The following is a 19,740-nucleotide window of genomic DNA, read 5'->3' as shown; positions in this document are numbered from 1 at the left end:
TTGTAACCAGACCTCCATCCATCAAAGCCTGATACAATCCGGCATTGGATACGGGCCGCATGGTTAAGGTGAGGTGTGTGCACGGGGATATAGTGGAATACCCCGTAAAGGCCATAGCCATTAAATTTAGGGGCCAAAAGCATAATGTGGAGGTGCCTCCAGCATCCGCTAATCTTGGGGACTAATTGACCAGCGTTTCAGCAATTATTGGGGTGTTTAACAGTGGTCTCAGGGGATCCTCGCGATGACTTTCCCCTGGAACAATCCCAAGACTAGACACTCAAACATGCGTTCGAGCAGGTCCGTGCTATCGATGGGCAGGTCCTCTACCCTGAGCGCCCGCTAGCCCATCCGTATTTTGCCATTATCAAGGATCGGTTGTATCGAGTGACCCGCGACGCTCAGACAAAAGTAGATACAACCCAATTGTTAGTACCTCGGAGCCGTCGGGAAATGCTTTTCCAGACGGCGCACTGTAATCCTATGGCGGGACACTTAGGCGTAACGGCAACACTGAATCGACTAACGACCCGATTCTTTTGGCCGGGCATTCACGAGAATGTGCGCAGGTGGTGCACATCTTGTCGGGAATGTCAGTTGGTAAACCCACTGGCCACCCCAAAAGCGCCATTGCGCCCTATTGCCCTAGTGCAGGTCCCCTTCGAGCGAATTGGTATGGACCTCATCGGGCCGTTAGAACGATCGACACGGGGACATCGCTTCGCGTTGGTCTTAGTGGATTACGCGACACGATATCCTGAGGCAGTGGCGCTCCGCAACATCTCGGCATAGAGTGTGGCGGACGCCCTGTTTCGTTTAATCTCCAGCGTGGGAATCCCGAAGGAGATTCTCACGGATCAGGGCACCGCGTTTATGTCACGCACGTTAAACTAATTGTACGGATTGTTGGGCATTAAATTGGTGCGTACCAGCGTCTGTCACCCACAAACGGACGGCCTGGTCGAACGGTTTAATCGCACATTGAAAACCATGATCCGGAAGTTCGTAAAGGAAGACCGGTGGCTAGAACCCCTCTTATTTGCTATCGAGCTTCTTTATGGACGTCAGCCCCGAGGGGTGTTCGACGTCCTGAAAGAAACTTGGGAGGACGGATGCTCGGATAGCAAAAATGAAATTCAATATGTCCTGGACCTGCGAGCAAAACTCCATACACTGGGGTGGCTCTCTATGGAGAATTTGCTTCAGGCCCAGGACAGACAAAGCCAGCTGTATAACCGGGGGACTAAGCTGCGAGAATTTGCACCGGGAGATAAAGTGCTCGTGTTACTGCCAACCTCTAGCTCCAAATTACTAGCCAAGTGGCAAGGACCCTTTGAGGTCACACGGCGGATAGGAGATCTCAATTATGAGGTAGTACGAACAGATAGAGGCGACTCACGGCAAATCTAACAACTCAACCTCCTTAAAAAATGGAGCCGGGAGGAGTCAGTGCTGCTAGCGACGGCAGTGAGTGGGGAGGAGGATCTCGGGCCAGAGGCGGTTACTAAAGAGAAATCCCTCGCACTGGCCCTAGGGGGAGATCACCTCTCGCCCTCGCAGCTCACTGACATTGCGCGTTTGCAGGTGGAATTTGCGGACGTGTTTTCGCCCCAACCTGGTCGTACTGACCTGATTCAGCACCACATTGAGACAGAGCCGGGTGTCGTAGTTCGCAGCCGGCCATATAGGTTGCCTGAACACAAGAAAAAAGTAGTTCAGACTGAATTAGAGGCCATGCTGGGGATGGGAGTAATCGAGGAGTCACACAGTGATTGGGCGAGCCCGATAGTTTTGGTACCTAAAACGGACGGCTCGGTGCGGTTTTGTGTAGACTATCGCAGGGTGAATGCAGTATCTAAATTTGATGCTTATCCAATGCCGCGAATTGACGAGTTGCTCAATCGGTTAGTCACGGCTCGTTTTTACTCGACATTGGACTTAACAAAGGGATATTGGCAGATCCCCTTATCTCCCATGTCCAAAGAAAAGACAGCCTTCACCACGCCGTTCGGATTACACCAATTTGTTACGCTTCCATTCGGCTTGTTCGGGGCCCCAGCTACGTTTCAGCGCCTCATGGATCGAGTGTTGCGGCCCCATGCTGCATATGCCGTGGCCTACCTGGATGATATTATCATCTATAGTGGGGACTGGCCGCGGCATATGGAGCATGTGAGGGTGGTCCTCAGGGTGCTGAGATGGGCGGGGCTGACGGCCAACCCAAAGAAGTGTGCGGTTGGTTGGGTGGAGATAAAGTATCTGGGCTTCCACTTGGGCCACGGGCAGGTGCGTCCCCAAATCGATAAGACGGCAGCAATTGCGACCTGCCCCAGGCCCAAGACCAAAAAGGAGGTGAGGCAGTTCTTGGGGCTGGCGGGATATTATAGGAGGTTTATTACTCGTTATTCGGACCTCACCAGCCCGTTGACTGACCTCACTAAAAAGGAGGTACCGGATACGGTCCAGTGGATGGAGCAGTGCCAACAGGCCTTTACCCGAGTTAAGGCTGCCCTGTGTGGCGGGCCGCTCCTACACTCTCCTAACTTTTCTCTCCCCTTTTTCTTGCAGACGGACGCGTCGGACAGGGGGCTGGGCGGGGTCCTGTCCCAGGAGGTGGAGGGGGACGACCGCCCGGTGCTGTACATTAGTCAGAAGCACTCGAAGAGAGAGACTAAGTACAGCACCATAGAGAAGGAGTGTTTGGCCATCAGGTGGGCGGTTCTCACCCTTCGCTATTACCTCCTGGGATGGGAGTTCACCCTCTGCTCAGACCATGCACCCTCCAGTGGCTCCACCGCATGAAGGATACCAACGTGCGAATCACCCGTTGGTATCTAGCTTTACAACCATTTAAGTTCAAGGTGATTCACAGGCCGGGGGCACAGATGGCTGTAGCCGACTTCCTCTCCAGGAATGGGGGGGGGGGGGGGCTGCAGGCTGGATGGCTCCCCGGCCTGAGTCGGGCGGTGGGGTTATGTGGCGGGGGAGGCGTGGTTTAGCGAAGTCTGCAACGGGAGAGCGAATGAAGAGACGAGCGGTGGTAAGTGGTTCAGGTGAGAGACAAGTAACAGCTGGATCTCGTTGCAGTGATTGGCATGGGGAACCGGTATTTAAGCCGCATGACATCCGGAGAAGGGCCAGAGAGCTGAGGACTCGTGGGGAATCAGAGCTGAGACGAGCTGGAGAAGCCTCGAAGCAGACAGCAGTAACGTAGAGTGGAAAGACGTTTGAACGTGTGCGCATGTGGCGCGACTTTATTTTCTATGTCATTTTATGTTGTTCAATAAATACCCACGAGCCTCAGAACGCCGACCCCAGTCTCCTTCCTCTTTGATCATTGAACCTTGCTACAATATGATTTTCAAGGGTGTAGAAGAATTTACAGGAACATTATGACATATCCCTACATTTATCAAATGAAACTAAACTTAGTGGCAGTACATCAGACAGAACATTTACCCTGTATATGTGTTTATAAACTTTAGATGCCGAGCGTTCGCCTGTGCGTCAGCATCTGCTCGTGCCCAACGCGTCTTTCTGCATGTTTACCAAAGGATTGTTCATGTTTGAGGTTGATTCATTTGCTGAAATTCTCAGCATACGGCGTCAATGTTCATTTAAAGTTTGTGTTTGGTTCCCTTGATCTAAATAGACTAAAATGGATCTGTCTGGTTCTGGATGAGTTGGATAAAAAAAAAAAAAAGGTGAAAAACCAAAAAAATCCTAAAGTACAATGTGGGTTTTTGTCTACTTCACGATGCAATGCACTGTGTAAGAGGATAGTTTCACAGAGATGGATTAAAGGGATAGTTCACCAAAAATGAATATGTCATGAATATTCGGCCTGATTTGCATGATTGTTTTCCTACAGCAGCACTGACTGAATCTATTCCTTATCCAACTTAATTTGCAAGCGGACATAATCTACTGTAAATGCAGGAGTCTTTAAATTCGGTGTAGTGCGTCCACCTTATTCTTCAACGCGAAAGTAATCTTATGGGCAAGACTTCCGGTTCATTAGTCTCTATAGGGAAATAAGGAGAAGAATCAAAACGTGCCATAGTCTAAATGGTAAAACTTTTTGGACCACAAGCCAGTGTGTTCATAATTAAAATACTACATTAAAAATAACATGGTAAGACACACTAAATTGCAATATCAAGCAGCTAATCTAGCTGTTTTGTACAGCTAAAAAGAGCTGGACACAAATGAAATCGGCCCAGATCCATAAAACTTACAAATGGCCACCCGCTCTTACGGGAAAAGTAAGTAATTAGAAGAAAAACAAAGTGCTGTATGGTAGAACTTTTTGCCCTACAAACCAGTATGTTTATGATTATGATATTATATTAAGATAATATGAAAACAAATACCAATTTGCAATATCACCATGCAGTATAATGGGCTGTTTTTGTACAGCTAAAATAACTGGAAGCGGTTAACACCGAAAGTTACAAATGGCCGCACCTGCTCTTATATTAAAAAATAATGTGGTTCTTTAATGCAGCATGACAATTTTTTTATTTTTTTTTGGAAAGAAGGTGGAAGGGTTTCTCAATGAATAATTACTTAAATTTTGGCCTGTTTCACAAAACAGGCTTGCTTGATAGTAATATGGTTATAACATTTTGCTAAACAATCTTTGTGTTCTACAGTAAAATGAAAGTCAGATTTGGAACAACATGGTGGTGAGTAAATGATCACAAATGCTTTCTTTTGATGAACTATTATTCTTTTAAAGGCCAAAGCTAGACATTTACAACAGTGTGTGTACTTGTGCATTACAGACACTTTTGATTCTTTCTGTCTTTGTTTAGATATTAAATATCTTTATATGTTGAGAGTGAGTTTAAATATTACAGAAGTATTATCTAAATTGTCTATATATATATATATATACATCATCATAACCTCCGCTTATAACCAGGAGACTGCAGAAATATTGGGACAGGACCTACATTTACCTACCAAAATACTCTTTTGGTGTCCGGCACACTATAGTTATTTTAGTCACAGGATCATCACAGATGGATGCTCTGAAAAACTAAACTTTTTTTAAAAGGTCCACTTGCATTTTTTATACTTGCACAACAGTCCATTTCACACAATTTTTGATTAACACATCGTTTTTAATGTCCAGATGTCTACATCAGTTTATCTGATCATTTTATTCAGACAAAGGTCCTGTTTTGTATGGAGGAGACCGAAGCAGTATACATTCAGACAAGAGTTACTATATTATGAAGATAAAATGTAGCCTAAAAGTTAAACTGTACTGTATATGTATGTCTAGGGGCAAGTTGTCACATGCAATTTTTCACAATTTATTAACGGCAATGTTTGTTGATTTGATTACCTTATAGAAATTGTGTTTCAGAATATTTTTTTCTGTTTAAATTTAGCTTTAAAGCCTATAATAGGCTGTTCAATGACAGGTTTCATTGAGTTCTCCATACCCCATACAGTGTAACAACATCCCCCAAACGTAGTGTTTAATGTGTGTTAAGTTTATTTTCCCCTCTCTAATCGTGTTAGAAATGTTACCTGATAAAAATGATCACATTTTACTGGCTCCTGTGGTGAACTAATATGTACCCATATGGCTGCTTGGCACTATTGGCTGCTTTTACCGATATGGCTGCTTTTCTCATGCGTAACATACTGTAAACACGCGCGCACGCACAAAGTTTCACAAAGAAATAGTATCAAAGCGAGTCTTATTTAATTTTTATTGCAGTATTCATGTCATCGTTATGCTCTCTCTCTCTCTCTCTCTCTCTCTCTCTCTATATATATATATATATATATATATATATATATATATCGAATTTTTGCTACATTTCTATCAGAATGTATTATGCTGGATAATGTTTCTCGAAATGCCACGTTATATATTTATCAATTTGATCAAATAAATGCAGGCTTGATGAGCAGAAGAAACTTCTTTCAAAAACATTAAAAATAGTAATGTTTCCAATCTTTTGGTCTGTACTGTATGTATAATATATATAAAGAAGTATTAAAAGAAGTTATATATATATATATATATATATATATATATATATATATATATATATATATATATATATATATATATATATATATATATATACATATATATAAAATAAAAGTCATTTTTTGCTATCGCCGATGGTTTTCACTGTCCATTATCATGGTTAGGGATTTCTGAGATTTACATAGCTCTTGGATTTAATTTTTTTTTTTTTTTGATGCACATAAAATAATAGATTAGTCCGGCCTTAATGAGCAGCTGCTCTACATGATATAGTTAAAAATAGCCAGGTTTACCTGAATACCTTTTTTCCCTATCACCTTTTGAGAAGGTGCAAATTGCATAAATGATTTCAAGCTGAGATCGTAACGCACACGCGCGCACGCTCAACGTGTGTCTTTAGTGTGGAGTGTCTCCATTTGTGTGTGCGTTTTGATGATGCGCGCGCGCGCGTTTTTTTTTTTTTTCTCAGGCTGGCATACACCGAAGTCTGCCAGCGGACGCTTGCGGTGGCATACCGTGACAGTGCGGCTTTACCGGAGTAGAGTCGAGCCCATCCATCCGTCCATCCACGCCTTACCGGCGAAACAGATGGGGACGTTCGCGCTCGGACCTGTTGTTCATAGGATCATCAACCTCAGCGTTTCGGCAAAGCCGCGGGAATAAGTGAGTTTCTCCTGGATTGGATCACGTTTGGAGCATCAGTCGTGCGCTGCGCGTCTCCGCCGCTCATCAAATGATGCTGCTGCGTGTTCACGGGTCCTCCTCCGGTACCACCGGCATTACTCACGCACCGGCGGAGTGAGAACAGCTGAAGATGATCCTCAGATAAACAGGTCGGGGAAACTTTTTCTGTAAGATGTTCTGGGCAGTTTGGATATCTGATGGCCACGACGATGAGTTTGTTTAACCGCAACGAAAAGGAAATTTAACAGGTGCGTAATTGAAACTCGAGCATGAATCCCAGTAGCTTCTGGCGCCTTCTCCAGTTCGGAAGCTCTTTGGAGATCACGCGGGGAGCGCGCTAGTTGATGGCACTGCGCGCCGGAAGGACTTTGCTGTGGTTCGGGCAGGTTTTGCGCAGAGTTTCGCGGCTGCAGGGCTTGTGGTCTCGGCGCTCCAGCAGTCTGCTGTGTCTCTCCACCAGCCAGGACCACGATCAAGGGACCTGTTACAACCGCAACCGGTGTCCGAAGACGCAGCAGCAGCAACAGCAGCACTGCCCATATCCGCCCTTTCCAGACTGCTGCTGCGCCTTCCCGGGGGATAAGAGGGGACATGAACCCCTCAGCCGGCGATTCCTGGTGGCCATGAAGAGGCAGAACGTGCGGACGCTGTCCCTGATCGTCTGCACGTTCACCTACCTGCTGGTCGGGGCCGCGGTGTTTGACGCGCTCGAGTCGGACTTCGAGATGCGGGATAAGGAGCAGCTGGAGGCTGAGGAGAAGCGCCTTCAGGGCAAGTACAACATCAGTGAGGATGACTATAAAAAGCTGGAGACCATCATCATGGAGGCCGAGCCGCACAGAGCAGGGGTCCAGTGGAAATTTGCAGGGTCCTTTTACTTTGCCATCACTGTCATAACCACTATAGGTGAGTTTCGGCTTCTCCGCTGTCTTTCACGCAAGGTGGCGAAAAGAGTCTAGTTTGGATATAAATGTGTGTTCTTTTAGAGAGCTTGTTTTGCACTTTGCATGGTGTAATGATGGACGTCGCGTGGGGTACCTGGTTAATCATTTCAGCGGGAGGAAAAGTCCAGACTGGGGTCTGTCTGGTGAGATGAAGGGACGTTATTAGTGCAGGACTCTGGATGCACAGAAAATCACTGTTATTATCACACCACAGGTGTGTCATTTGTTGCGTAATTTCAGTAATTGCAAAAACTACATAAATAACTAGTAAAGCAAGTTCCAAGGCGATTATTTGCATTGAAACACATTTCTAACCCAAGTGTTGAAATCGTCACTTTATGTAATGCATAACCTGGGCTGTTTGATAAGACTGCAGTTGACATTTTATATATATAAAAAAGCTTGAAATCTGTACTTTAATGTCTTTTTGATTTTGTTAATGTGTTTGCATATTGCGATTTTAATGTGCACGAGCTGCTGAAGCATTGCATAATATTCTTTTTAAAGAGATATGTGAATACTAATTTGTTTATTGATCTTTAATAAGATATAAAACATATGTCAATATGGCATTATTATCTATACTCACAGGGAGGATATGTAATATTGTGGACTGTAGTGAAGTTTGTAGTTCAGCCTTGTGCCGTGGTGCTGAAAGAACAGCTCCCTTAAACAAGAGTCAGCGTGAACGAGCACCGCACCACATAAAACATTCATAATGCGTCTTTATGATAGGCGTCGTGACAGTTCATATGAGGACATGAGACGTGCTGGAGAGGCTCAGTAACAAACACACGCGCTGAGGTCAGATGAAGGCCACAGTTTTGCGTGTTGCAGTATTGTATCACTGATTGAGTTCATTTCTCAATGCATCATCATTCAGTGTCATTAATGGATCAGTAGAAGCGCTGTAAAATCAATCCTGATGCAACAGGTGCCGGCTGCAGCTACAGCTAGGTCGCCCCTCGCTGATCGTGCACATTATTATTGCAGCCCTGTATTGATATTCCTCAGACATTCTGATTTTAGTTTCTAAAGCCTTTGTCTTAAGCAGTAAACTTGTGCAGTTAATGCTCAGTGTTCAGACTCCATTCAGATTTTGAATTGTAGATTCAGGCCATCTAAATCTAGATGTATTTGCATATTCATTGGTCTTTTCTTTATCGCATCTGTTGAAACATCTATAGCCGCTGCAAAGATGATGCTAAGTGTCATGACAACAGCAAAGTAGCATTTCACTTTAGAACTGAAACAAGACAAAACTTCAGCACCATTTCTGTGCTGCTTTGGAAGAATTACATTTCCTTCAAGAAATGCAAATCTATAGAAATGCAACTCTTCAGCAGCAAATAGTCTCTCTCTCTCTCTCTCTCTCTCTCTCTCTCTCTCTCTCTCTCTCTCTCTGCTGCAAATGCTCAGGTGTTGGTTTCCTTTCACAGGTTGAACATGTTGCTTTTATAATCAGTGCTGGTTTTTTATAGGCCTCGCTTTTGAATGGCTAACATTCTTCATTTTGAATACACACTAATTGTACAGCTGCTTCATTCCTGTTATGCAGCATCTTTCAAACTCTTTTCTGTTCAAAGAAAGGTGTAAACCAAACTGATATATGTGCTCTGGTCAACTATGTAAATTTTAATCTGACGATTTATGTAATGGAAAGAAAGCAGGGCATAAATGAAGATGGTTTTAATTACTTGTTTTATTCGCCTTTTTTGAAATGATAACATTTTCTGTCCTTTTATCAAACAGGATGAAGTGAGAAATCAGTGAAGAGCATAAAACATCACAGAATTCCTCAAATTCGTCAGTTTTCCATAATGATGTCACTTCCCATTTCCAGGAGGATGATGTCATCAGGCATTTTTTGGTTTGAGGGATTAACATACTGTAGCTGGGAAGTAATATTGAGGACACTAAATTAGTTACCAATTAAAGCAATAATAATAATTTAATTGAAAAATGAAGAAAAAAAGGATATTTCTTAATAAATAGTAAATTTTTCATGATAAAATTAGTACAGCACCCAAAGACATGACAAAAATAATAAACCAGGTCAGAAATGCCAGCAAAATGAACCTCATAGTGAATTCCTTTATTTTTGCTTTATTAGTGTTATACTTATTTTCTTTTATTTACCTTTCAACATTTATAACAGTCTGTATTGATTTATGTATGCGTGTATTTATTTTACATTCGTTTTATTATTTTTATTTACTTTTTAACATTTGATATTTTATTTTTATATTCATTTTTACATGACAAAATGACTTCTAGTCAAAAGTGAAATGATAAAAAATAACCCTGTGTTTACTGTGAAATTGTAGATGAAAGTTAATAAAAATGAAACTAATAGATTTCCATCTTTAAAAAGTATGAGTTCAGTTTTTTTAATCGTATGATGTAAATGTTCTGTGCCTGCTTGAGTGTTGGTACTTAGTGTGTTGACGATGTTTTAGTGGTGTGTGAACAGCAGCTCTTGTGTATAATGAATAAGCATCCCGTTCTGTAAAAGGACACTAATGCACAATGTGTGTTCTGCTGTGTGCATTTGTATACAATATGATCACGAGAAACACACACGCACATGCAGGTGAGCACACAGCGTTGTGGACTGAATAAACTGTCTGTTGCTTTGTGCTTGAATTGCTGGTCATTTGTAGATCATTTGCCAACCATTTGAATATAGCTATTGGTTTTGATTCAGTTTTTTACAAATACATCACTGATGTGCTCATGTGACTTCATACAGCTTTCTTTCCTGCTTTACCATTGTAATTCAGTGCTGTTTGGCCATATACTATAGTGATGATACCATACTTTTTTGGGCAGAGCAATGCTTTATATTCAAAAAGCATGCTATAATGTGGTACACTTTTCTTTATTTCATTTTAAAATGTAAAGGGTATGATAATCATTCATACTTTGATTTATTTCAAAGTAGCATCGTTTTACTAGTATTGGATGATTTTAAAACAGTGCTTAATATATTCTTTCTTTCTTTCTTGTGATTTTAACAAAATCTTTTTTTGGATGGTGGTGCAAAAGCACCAGAATGACTGGCTCTAGACATCCTCATTATCTCATCTGTGTGTATCATCGCATTGTTGAGAAGGAGAAAATAGTGTGTGTGTGAAGCCACACCTCAGCAGGACAGCGACAATACTGCAGTGCACTGCATGTGTGTGTGTGTGTGTGTGTGTGTGTGTTTGCACTACTGCAGTGTCACTCAAAGCATCCTTGATCTGATGATGAGGTTATTAGTAGTTTAGTTTGAAGTGCAAACTTAATATTCCATACCACCTGTTATATATTTAAGATGAATTTTGGTTTTGTCATTGAAATAAATCTGAATAATAAACTTTTTTTTTTAATTCCATATACAATAAACTGGTAAAACAATTTACTAGATTCATTAAGATAGGAATTGCTTTTATAGCCTGATAGGTTTATTTGGTTTAACTGAGATTGATATTATTATTATTATTATTATTTTATTTTATTTTTATTTTTTTTATGTGGACAATCAGACTTCTCTCTTCTCTCTTTTCAAAAGATACAAATGTGTACATTTGAGGTACTTATATGCACCCTTTAATGGTAAATAAGGTACAAAAATGTACCTTTTGAAAAGTTACCACCCCAGTGACAGCTACTGTTCCGTTTTTTTTTTTCTCGTTTTTTTTTCTGAGTGTAATAAACACACTTTTCTGATTTCATCCAATCAGTTCCTGATAAAAATAAATAAATAAATTTTTTTCAAAATAACATGTTTTACACAATATTTCTGATTATGGAAGTAAAATGGGCTAAAAAATGCATTTTTATGTTAACTTTACTGATTCCTGAAACTTTAAGTAAACCATCTTCTAAATTCTATTTGGAAGTGTAAAGAAACATTAGCATATATTAAATTATAAATGATGCACATTTAAAGCTAATTCTTCCTGATTTATCAGATGTTTCTCTTTTTTGACCTCTATAACAAGTATTTAATTGTGGTTTATTTAGCAAAGTGCTTTATTTGAGAATAATTCTGGCTGAATTGCTTTTTAAATCCTAAACAATCAGTAATTTGGCAGGTAAGAAGTCAGGGTCACCGGGCTTAGATAGATGCTGTATAATTTTATTCAGTTCAGGACAATGAATTTAATTGAGCTGGCACATTCAGTCCATCACTGCTGAATGTATCTGCACAGAAATGGAGAATTGTGGTCTGTATTTGAATTGATCTCTTGAGTTTGGATTTGGAAATGGAACTGGCTCGATCCTCAAGTGACCAGGTGGCTCAGCTTGGCTCGTAAACACGTACATTAGCAATGTAAAGTTTCGGCATGAACACAATTCATCTCTTTCCATTCTGATAGAACATTCGAGCAGACACTCAACCTGTGAGACAAGAAGGGGCTGTATTTAAATCTTTAATGTAATATTAATTTCATTATATTAATAATTAAAAGTTTTTTTTTTTTTTAGGAATGCAGTTGATATTCAAATTAAATTATTTTTGAAACAAACACAAAACTAAATCCAACGTCATTTACTTTTTAACCTGTGATGTATTTCACAATTATATTTTGTATATCTATATATTTGTATATTTATTTACATTTTAACATTGTGTATTTCATAATAAATGTGTTATTTATTTTTATATTTAATTCACATTTTAAAATATGACGTGTTTCATAATATATTATTTTATATTTATTTACTTTTAACATTAGACATACATTAAATATATTTTATTTTATTTACTTTTTAACATAATATTTTTTATATTTATTTATTTGATATTTATTTTTATGTTTTTATACCTTTTAACATTTGAAATATTTCCTAAAATTCTTTTATAAGCTTCACCCCAATCCTTGTGCATTATTCACAGCTATTTGTTTGATTTTATGATAAATAATATAATTTTATAATATTATAATTGTTCAAACTGTTAGTGTTTTGATTTAAGAGATGTATAAGACATTTATACTAATATTTATAATATAGCATAGGAAACATTTTATTTCATAAGTAATGGATATAATTGTTCATAATGACAGTTTATTTAAGTTAGTTAATTTACCTGAAGTATTAAACTTTCATATTAATGTTAATATGTGATATGTGCTTTTATAGTGTTAGGAAAACTATATTCATAAGCAACAGTTCACACACTTGTTGATTTTTAACTGTCTGTTTGTCTATACATCTATCTATGATCCTTTGCATTTCCTAAGCTCTCTGAGCACAGTTCGAGGGACAGTATGTTTTTAATAATTAACAGATGTATTAGTTTTGATGTGTAGAGGAGGCCGTGGATGTGCGGGAGTGTGTGTATGCATGTGGGGGGTGGAAATGTCAGAGTAGCCTGGAGCCTTGGTTTCCGTGGAGACACTGTGTGTCTTGATCATGTGTGCGGCGCTAACTCGGCGTCGAGCAGATTGCGCGGGGAGCTGGTTCCACTTGCCGTGATTAATTGCTGGGAATGTTTCCACCTTTCCACAGAGGCTGAGTGCGTCTGAGTTTGTCCATGCAGCGCGTGCTGCTCCGCTGGCCATCATGCTTTACCCACGATACACTGCTCCAGGTCAGTTTGGAGAGCTGGAAAGAGTCGACTTCGGGGCTTCTGCTTGTTTGCAATCTGAATTTAAAGAAATTAAAGCTGTTTGAACTACAAGCAAATATTTTCTGAAATGTCAAAACAATTATGAGTTATTTTGCTTTGTTGGCAGCAGTGTGACGGCAAAATGCAGACAGGCACATTTCCAGCCCAACCAGTGGCAGCAGCACAGTAAACTGAAACAAGGTCAGAAATTAACCAGGGCTCTGGCAAAAAAAAAAAAAAAAAAAAAAAAACTAATGCTCTATTCCTATTTGTTTGTTTGTTAATTCAATTGTTTGTTTTCTTTTAATTATTTATATTTACCTTTTAACAGTTTACATTGATTTAAAATGATTTACTTATTTTACTTATTTGTATTAACTTTTTAACATTTAATATTTCATATTCTATTTTTATAATAAAAATTACATTTTGCATTACTTGCAACTTATTTGATTTTATAAGTAACTGTTATAAATGTTCAGATGGACAATTTAATTTAATTGAGTTAGTTGAAGTATTAGAAATAAATATGAATAAATGAGTCACATGCTCTCTACTCTCTCTCTCTCTCTCTCTCTCTCTGTGTGTGTGTGTGTAAAAAATATCCCATAACACAGGTATGAAAATTGCCCTGAAAGCTGAGTCTAAGAGACAATTATAAAGTTGATTTCTTATCCTCTCTTGTGTCCACTTACCTCCTTAGTTAGGGCAAACAATACATCACCTAATTGATATTTCTGATGATAAGAGGTACAATATGTCCTCCTACACTTTTCAGATCAATCTTACGCTCCTGATTGTGTCTATCCTGGTACTATCATGAGCTTGGAGCAGGATCAGTGTTTGAGAAACCTGTTTGAGAACAGGTCATGATTCCTTTTGGTGACATCAGTGGCACAGAAACGATACGTTTCACGTTCCCAAACTGTTCAAGAACTGGCTGTACAAAAACACAAGAATGTTCCGTGTGTGATCAGCAGAACAGCTGATGTCATTCATTCTAGACTTCTAGATCTCTAGAGCGTGTGGAAAATGTAGCAATTAACATTCCCGTCATGAGCGTTCTAATTCCATAAAGCACACACGCTTGATTGCACAAAATGTAAAGTTTTTAGCGAGCGGCAGCGTCTTGGATCAACAGCAGTGGCTTTCATCAGCGTGTTACTGTGGAAGCATTAGACCGCTCACTCCTTCTCTCTGCTGCTATTTTTAGCTCCAGCTCTACAAGCCCACAGTCACACTTGATTGCTTATCCAATAAAGCCAAATCAATTTTCCACTAATTTCCAAAATGCTCTGTGTATCTATTTCTCATATAGACTATCTATCTATCTATCTATCTATCTATCTATCTATCTATCTATCTATCTATCTATCTATCTATCTATCTATCTATCTATCTATCTATCTGTCTGTCTGTCTGTCTGTCTGTCTGTCTGTCTGTCTGTCTGTCTGTCTGTCTGTCTGTCTGTCAGTACCTTGTATGTGGAAATGTACCATGGTAATACTATGCATTTATTTAGGAATATAACATGGTAATGCTATTCATTTTATTTTGCATGTAACATGGTAATACTATTTATTTATTTAATCATTACTTTCTCTCTTTCTTTAGGCATGATGGCATATTATAGTACTGTGGCAGTGTCATGATACGGCTGTGGTAATACTATGGTACTTATGCCAGGGTTCTAAAATTAGTTTATATATTTCTTTCAGTTATACCATCACAGTACATAGTAGTGCCATGGTATATTTTGTACTGTTTTGTTGTTTTCCATATGAATGCCATGGTTTAAACATGTTTTGTGTGTGTGTGTGTGTGTTACATGCTTTTTATGTTTCATGTGGATTTGGGTGTGTGATATTATAGCAATACCATCTTTCTTTCTTTCTTTCTTTCTTTCTTTCTTTCTTTCTTTCTTTCTTTTTTTTCTTTCTTTCTTTCTTTCTTTCTTTCTTTCTTTCTTTCTCTCTCTCTCTCTCTCTCTCTCTCTCTCTCTCTCTCTCTCTCTCTATGCATCACTTGTAGCACTGCTCTGAGCACAGGGGATGATTTGACCTTGTGTCTTTTTTTCATCCAGTGACTCAGATCATCTTCCCGTTCACGGAGAACTGCGGAGATGAGAATCCAGCTCAGTTAGTTTTCTAGATGAATTTCAAACAGTGTTATGCTGCTTTCTTTCTCCACAATACCTTCTCCATTGTGTAACAGTAGCTGCATGGCACTTTGCCATTTTTATGAGTGATCTGTTTTTCAATTAAGTTCAGTCGGCTTGCCGTTGAGGTCGCTCTTTGCTGACTAAACATGTGGGTTACAACGCTTTCGTCGAGGGGAAATGGATGGCACTCTTAAAAGGGTTTTTTATATTGTAGTACATTTTTATTGATGGGGGTTTTAACAGGTCAGAGATATAGGCTGAGCGCTGTTGTTTTCACACAGCGCTCCGGACAGGTGCTACTCTGACGGGTCAAGCTAATGAATGAATACGACATAATTGCAGAAATATAAGTTGATTTAGATGTGAAAATAGTGAAAATATGCCACAGATATACTTCATATCAACCTTACAGTGTTAACAACTGAACCTTTGGGAGAACTGATTCAGCAGAATTTGCTTGTTTAAATATTGGCTGTTGAAAAAAAAGTAAATAAATGTAACATTTCAATTATATTTTTAAAGACAAATGCTCAAAACACTTCCACTGAAAGTGCATTTTATTTTTCAAAATAATTAAAATAAAAGTTAATTCAAATCTATGTATATTATAAATAAATGTAAATCAATATTTATTTCAAATTCAATATATTTTTTGATCAAAATGTTTTAAGAAAATATATATATATATATCGTGGCCTAATGGTTAGAGAGTCGGACTCCCAATCGAAAGGTTGTGGGTTCGAATCCCGGGCCGGCAGGAATTGTGGGTGGGGGGAGTGCATTTACAGTTCTCTCTCCACCTTCAATACCATGACTTAGGTGCCCTTGAGCAAGGCATTGAACCCTCAACTGCTCCCCGGGCGCCGCAGCATAAATGGCTGCCCACTGCTCCGGGTGTGTGCTCACAGTGTGTGTGTGTGTTCACTGCTCTGTGTGTGTGCACTTCGGATGGGTTAAATGCAGAGCACAAATTACGAGTATGGGTCACCATACTTGGCTGTATGTCACTTCACTTTTTTTTACTTTAATTGAAATATTTTGATTTTAATTAACTTCAATTAGTCTAAATATTAAATAAGTTAATTTAAATTAAAAATTATTTTTTTGCACAAAAGTGCAATTAATTTTTCAAACCAAGAAATTATTTAATGCGTTCATTTATAGTAATAAAGTATATTTAGCATTTATTAAATTGAGTATTTAACCCAGTTTCAGGTGTGATTATTGTAGTCATTCCTCCGAAAGCATTAGCAGATCAATTCATCCATGAAGGAATGTTGCATTGCATGCTGGGACACACATTGCCATGAATAAAACATTTAGTTCTGGTCAGTGCTGGATTATAACATTGTTTGAAGATTCTCTTAGGAGCAGGGCAGCATGTAACTCTGCTATACGTCTGTTTGTCCTCTCTCTAACACATGCATGCATGTTCACGAGGGAAAAAACTGTGAAATGCAGTGATATGTGGATTATATGTGTGTCTGAGCAAAATCGGCTCAGGTCTGTGATAACTGGTATTATCTTATTCATAGAGGTGAGCATGGAGGAGATGCTTAAATCTGCAGAGAGTGAGAGAAAGAGCTGTGTGCGCGTTATAGTGAAAGCATATCATCTCTCACTGGAAATCTCAGCGTAAACACAAACCGCAGTTTGACTGACAGCTCTCAATGGCCCTTGACTTTGGTTTTAATATTTCTCCATTTCTTTCACTCTCGTCTTTATTGCATAAGAACGAGATGCCGTAAGATGTCAACACACACTCACACATACACACAAACCTCTGTGTGACGCTATGATTTTATACTTGTGACTGAGGGAAAATAATATTTTTTGTTAAAGGGATAGTTCACCCAAAAATGAAATTTCTGTCTTTATTTTCTCAGCCTCTTCTTGTTCCAAACCTTTTTGAGTTGTTGTTTTTTTCTTCTGTTAAACACAAAAAAAAGATATTTTGAAGAAGATAACAGTTGACGGTATCCATTGATGTGCATAGCAATTTTTTTTCCATCCTATGTAAGTCAACGGCTACCGTAAACTTATTGGTTACCAACATTGTTCAGATATATTATTTTGAAGAAAGAACTTACATTAGAAGAAAGAAAGAAAAAAATATAACAGAAGAAATACATTCATACAGGTTTGGAACAACTAGAGGGTGAGTAAATAATGACAGAAATGTTATTTTTGGATGAACTATCCATTTAATACAATATGTTATGGTCTTTTGAATATGTATTACAACCATGTTTTCTTGATGTTCATCACATTCTTTTTTTTTTTGGAAAAATATGATGGGACTTGCCATGACAAGTTTTGGGGGAGATTTACCATAGTAACAAATATTTGGGGCATTACCCATGTCCGCATTTTTTAGTATTACATGCCCCATCCCATGGGAATATATTTACAAAAAAGCACCAAAAATACCTTGGTAGTGTCATGGTACTTTTTTGTAAGTGTACAGTAATCCTGTCATGTTTCCTGGAACATGGTACCATGGTAATATAGTGATTTTTGGATGTATACAATAGGCATTTTGGGGTATTTGCCATATAGTCATGCCATGTCTTTAAGCATTTACCATGGCAACAACATGTTTTTAGACATTTAATATGGTTGTACAATATTTTATAAACACTGTACCATGTTAACAAGTTATGTTTTTGGACAATTCCAAGGTACCATATTGATATCACATTCAAATACCATGGTATTCCTTGTAGTACATTTAAGTATGCAAAATACAATAACATACAGAATATATTAACTTGTTTTATTTCTTAATATTTATCCCCATAATGTCTCCAAAAGTAGATTTCATCTTATTTAATTTACTTCTTGGGATAATTATATAGTTATGTAAATGCATACAAACAGAAGCATTTATGTACGCACATTTCTACTACTCTTCACTTCTGGCATGCTCATTCTCTCACAGGTGGGAAAAGAAGGTGTTTAAAGCTCATTAGCAGTGTGTGTATTGTGTGTCTGCATATTTGTGTGTTTGTGCAGTTGGACTCAATCTGCTAAGTGGGAGGAAGATTTTAGAGGCGGTGTTGAGATTCATTTAGATAATTACACATTATCTTCTTCTGTCTTTACCTTACGCTCTGCATGGGCGACACAAACAAGAATGCAGAATGTCTTCCATCCGTTTAAAGCATATCTGTCGTCATTTCATAACGATTTGTTCGCTGCATCTCCGATCGATGCAAATGACTTCAGATGCATTCAGAAGGACACGTGCCCTGTCACATCACTTGGCAGGATTAAAAAGATTATTATAATGAGCTGTTTTTGTGATAAAACACCACATTTGATAAAAAAGAAGGCTTGGAATTAATTTACTGTACATTGATGAGCATAATCAATTTTGGAGTTGAATCGGTACAAGCTGAGAATGAATTAAATCGTGGATATAATTACGGGCCACTTAAATTAAAGGCTGCAATTTATTTCAAGTGATGAATGGCGGAAAATATGAAATATATACATAATTTCTACATTCACTTACAAGAAATGAGGGGCTGAGTGCTCAATGTGGTCACCGACTTAATTCTGAAAGACATCTGGGGGAAAGGGCAGCTTCGTGTGAAATGAATTAAACAAATCTGTTTCTTCACAGCATGGCGCTTTAGAGGCGCAAAGTTTGACGGCTTTCACTGTTGCCCCAAAAAGTATTTGGGCACTTAAGCTACATTTAGAAATCTATGAACGTCACTGCATTACATAACTAAATATTAAAGCACAAATATTAAAGACTTTACACCGAGGCTGTAAAGTGATTGGTTTTCAAGTCACATGTGATCCAATTTAGTTTTCTTCAATGGTAAAGCCACAGACCTTTTTATTTCCCAATACCATCTCTACAATTACTGAAGGGCTGGTTGGGTTGGTTGTTTGGCAACAATCATTAAAATCTTCCCAAAGTCTCATTATATACCATATACTTGTATATAAGTTATATACCATGTACTTGTATATAACTAGATGAAAAATATTTGATTCAATGGTAAATGAAGGTGCTTTAGTATTCCAACCCAATAAGAAGACACTATCTCACAAACTTGGCGATGTTGAGGTAGTAAATAAATAATGAAGTGATTGAGAATTAATTGAGGTGTCTAGACAAGGGTAAGGTTGGTAGAAATAAAACTAATGGGGGTTTGGGAGATACAGGAGCTTGTGTGCAGAGATTAGAAGTTTAATGTTACAGGATGTTAAATGTCATGTTTAGACATGGGGAACTAATGCATTGATAGCTTTAGGTTTATTTGCTTCTGCAGATACCGTAAGAACACCAACAAGTTGCACGAGCAACTTTTTTCCT

At 38.8% G+C, this 19,740-nt stretch overlaps 2 protein-coding genes across 2 annotated transcripts in view; one reads left to right on the top strand and one right to left on the bottom strand.

Annotated features, from left to right (window-relative positions):
* The window catches only part of stpg1 (sperm-tail PG-rich repeat containing 1), a 382,184-nt gene that overhangs the window by 291,519 nt on the left and 70,925 nt on the right, over window positions 1-19,740 (bottom strand). The window lies entirely within an intron of this gene.
* LOC132145086 (potassium channel subfamily K member 9-like) overlaps window positions 6,565-19,740 on the top strand; it is a 45,215-nt gene continuing 32,039 nt past the window's right edge. Inside the window, exon 1 of the mRNA XM_059555805.1 lies at window positions 6,565-7,606. Within this exon, the coding sequence (XP_059411788.1) occupies window positions 7,045-7,606 (562 nt within the window). The 5' untranslated portion in view covers window positions 6,565-7,044. The remainder of the gene's footprint in view (window positions 7,607-19,740) is intronic.

The sequence above is a fragment of the Carassius carassius genome, chromosome 8 (assembly GCF_963082965.1).
Source record: "Carassius carassius chromosome 8, fCarCar2.1, whole genome shotgun sequence".
NCBI classification, from domain to species: Eukaryota; Metazoa; Chordata; class Actinopteri; order Cypriniformes; family Cyprinidae; genus Carassius; species Carassius carassius.
This window is presented reverse-complemented; position numbering and strand designations above follow the sequence as displayed.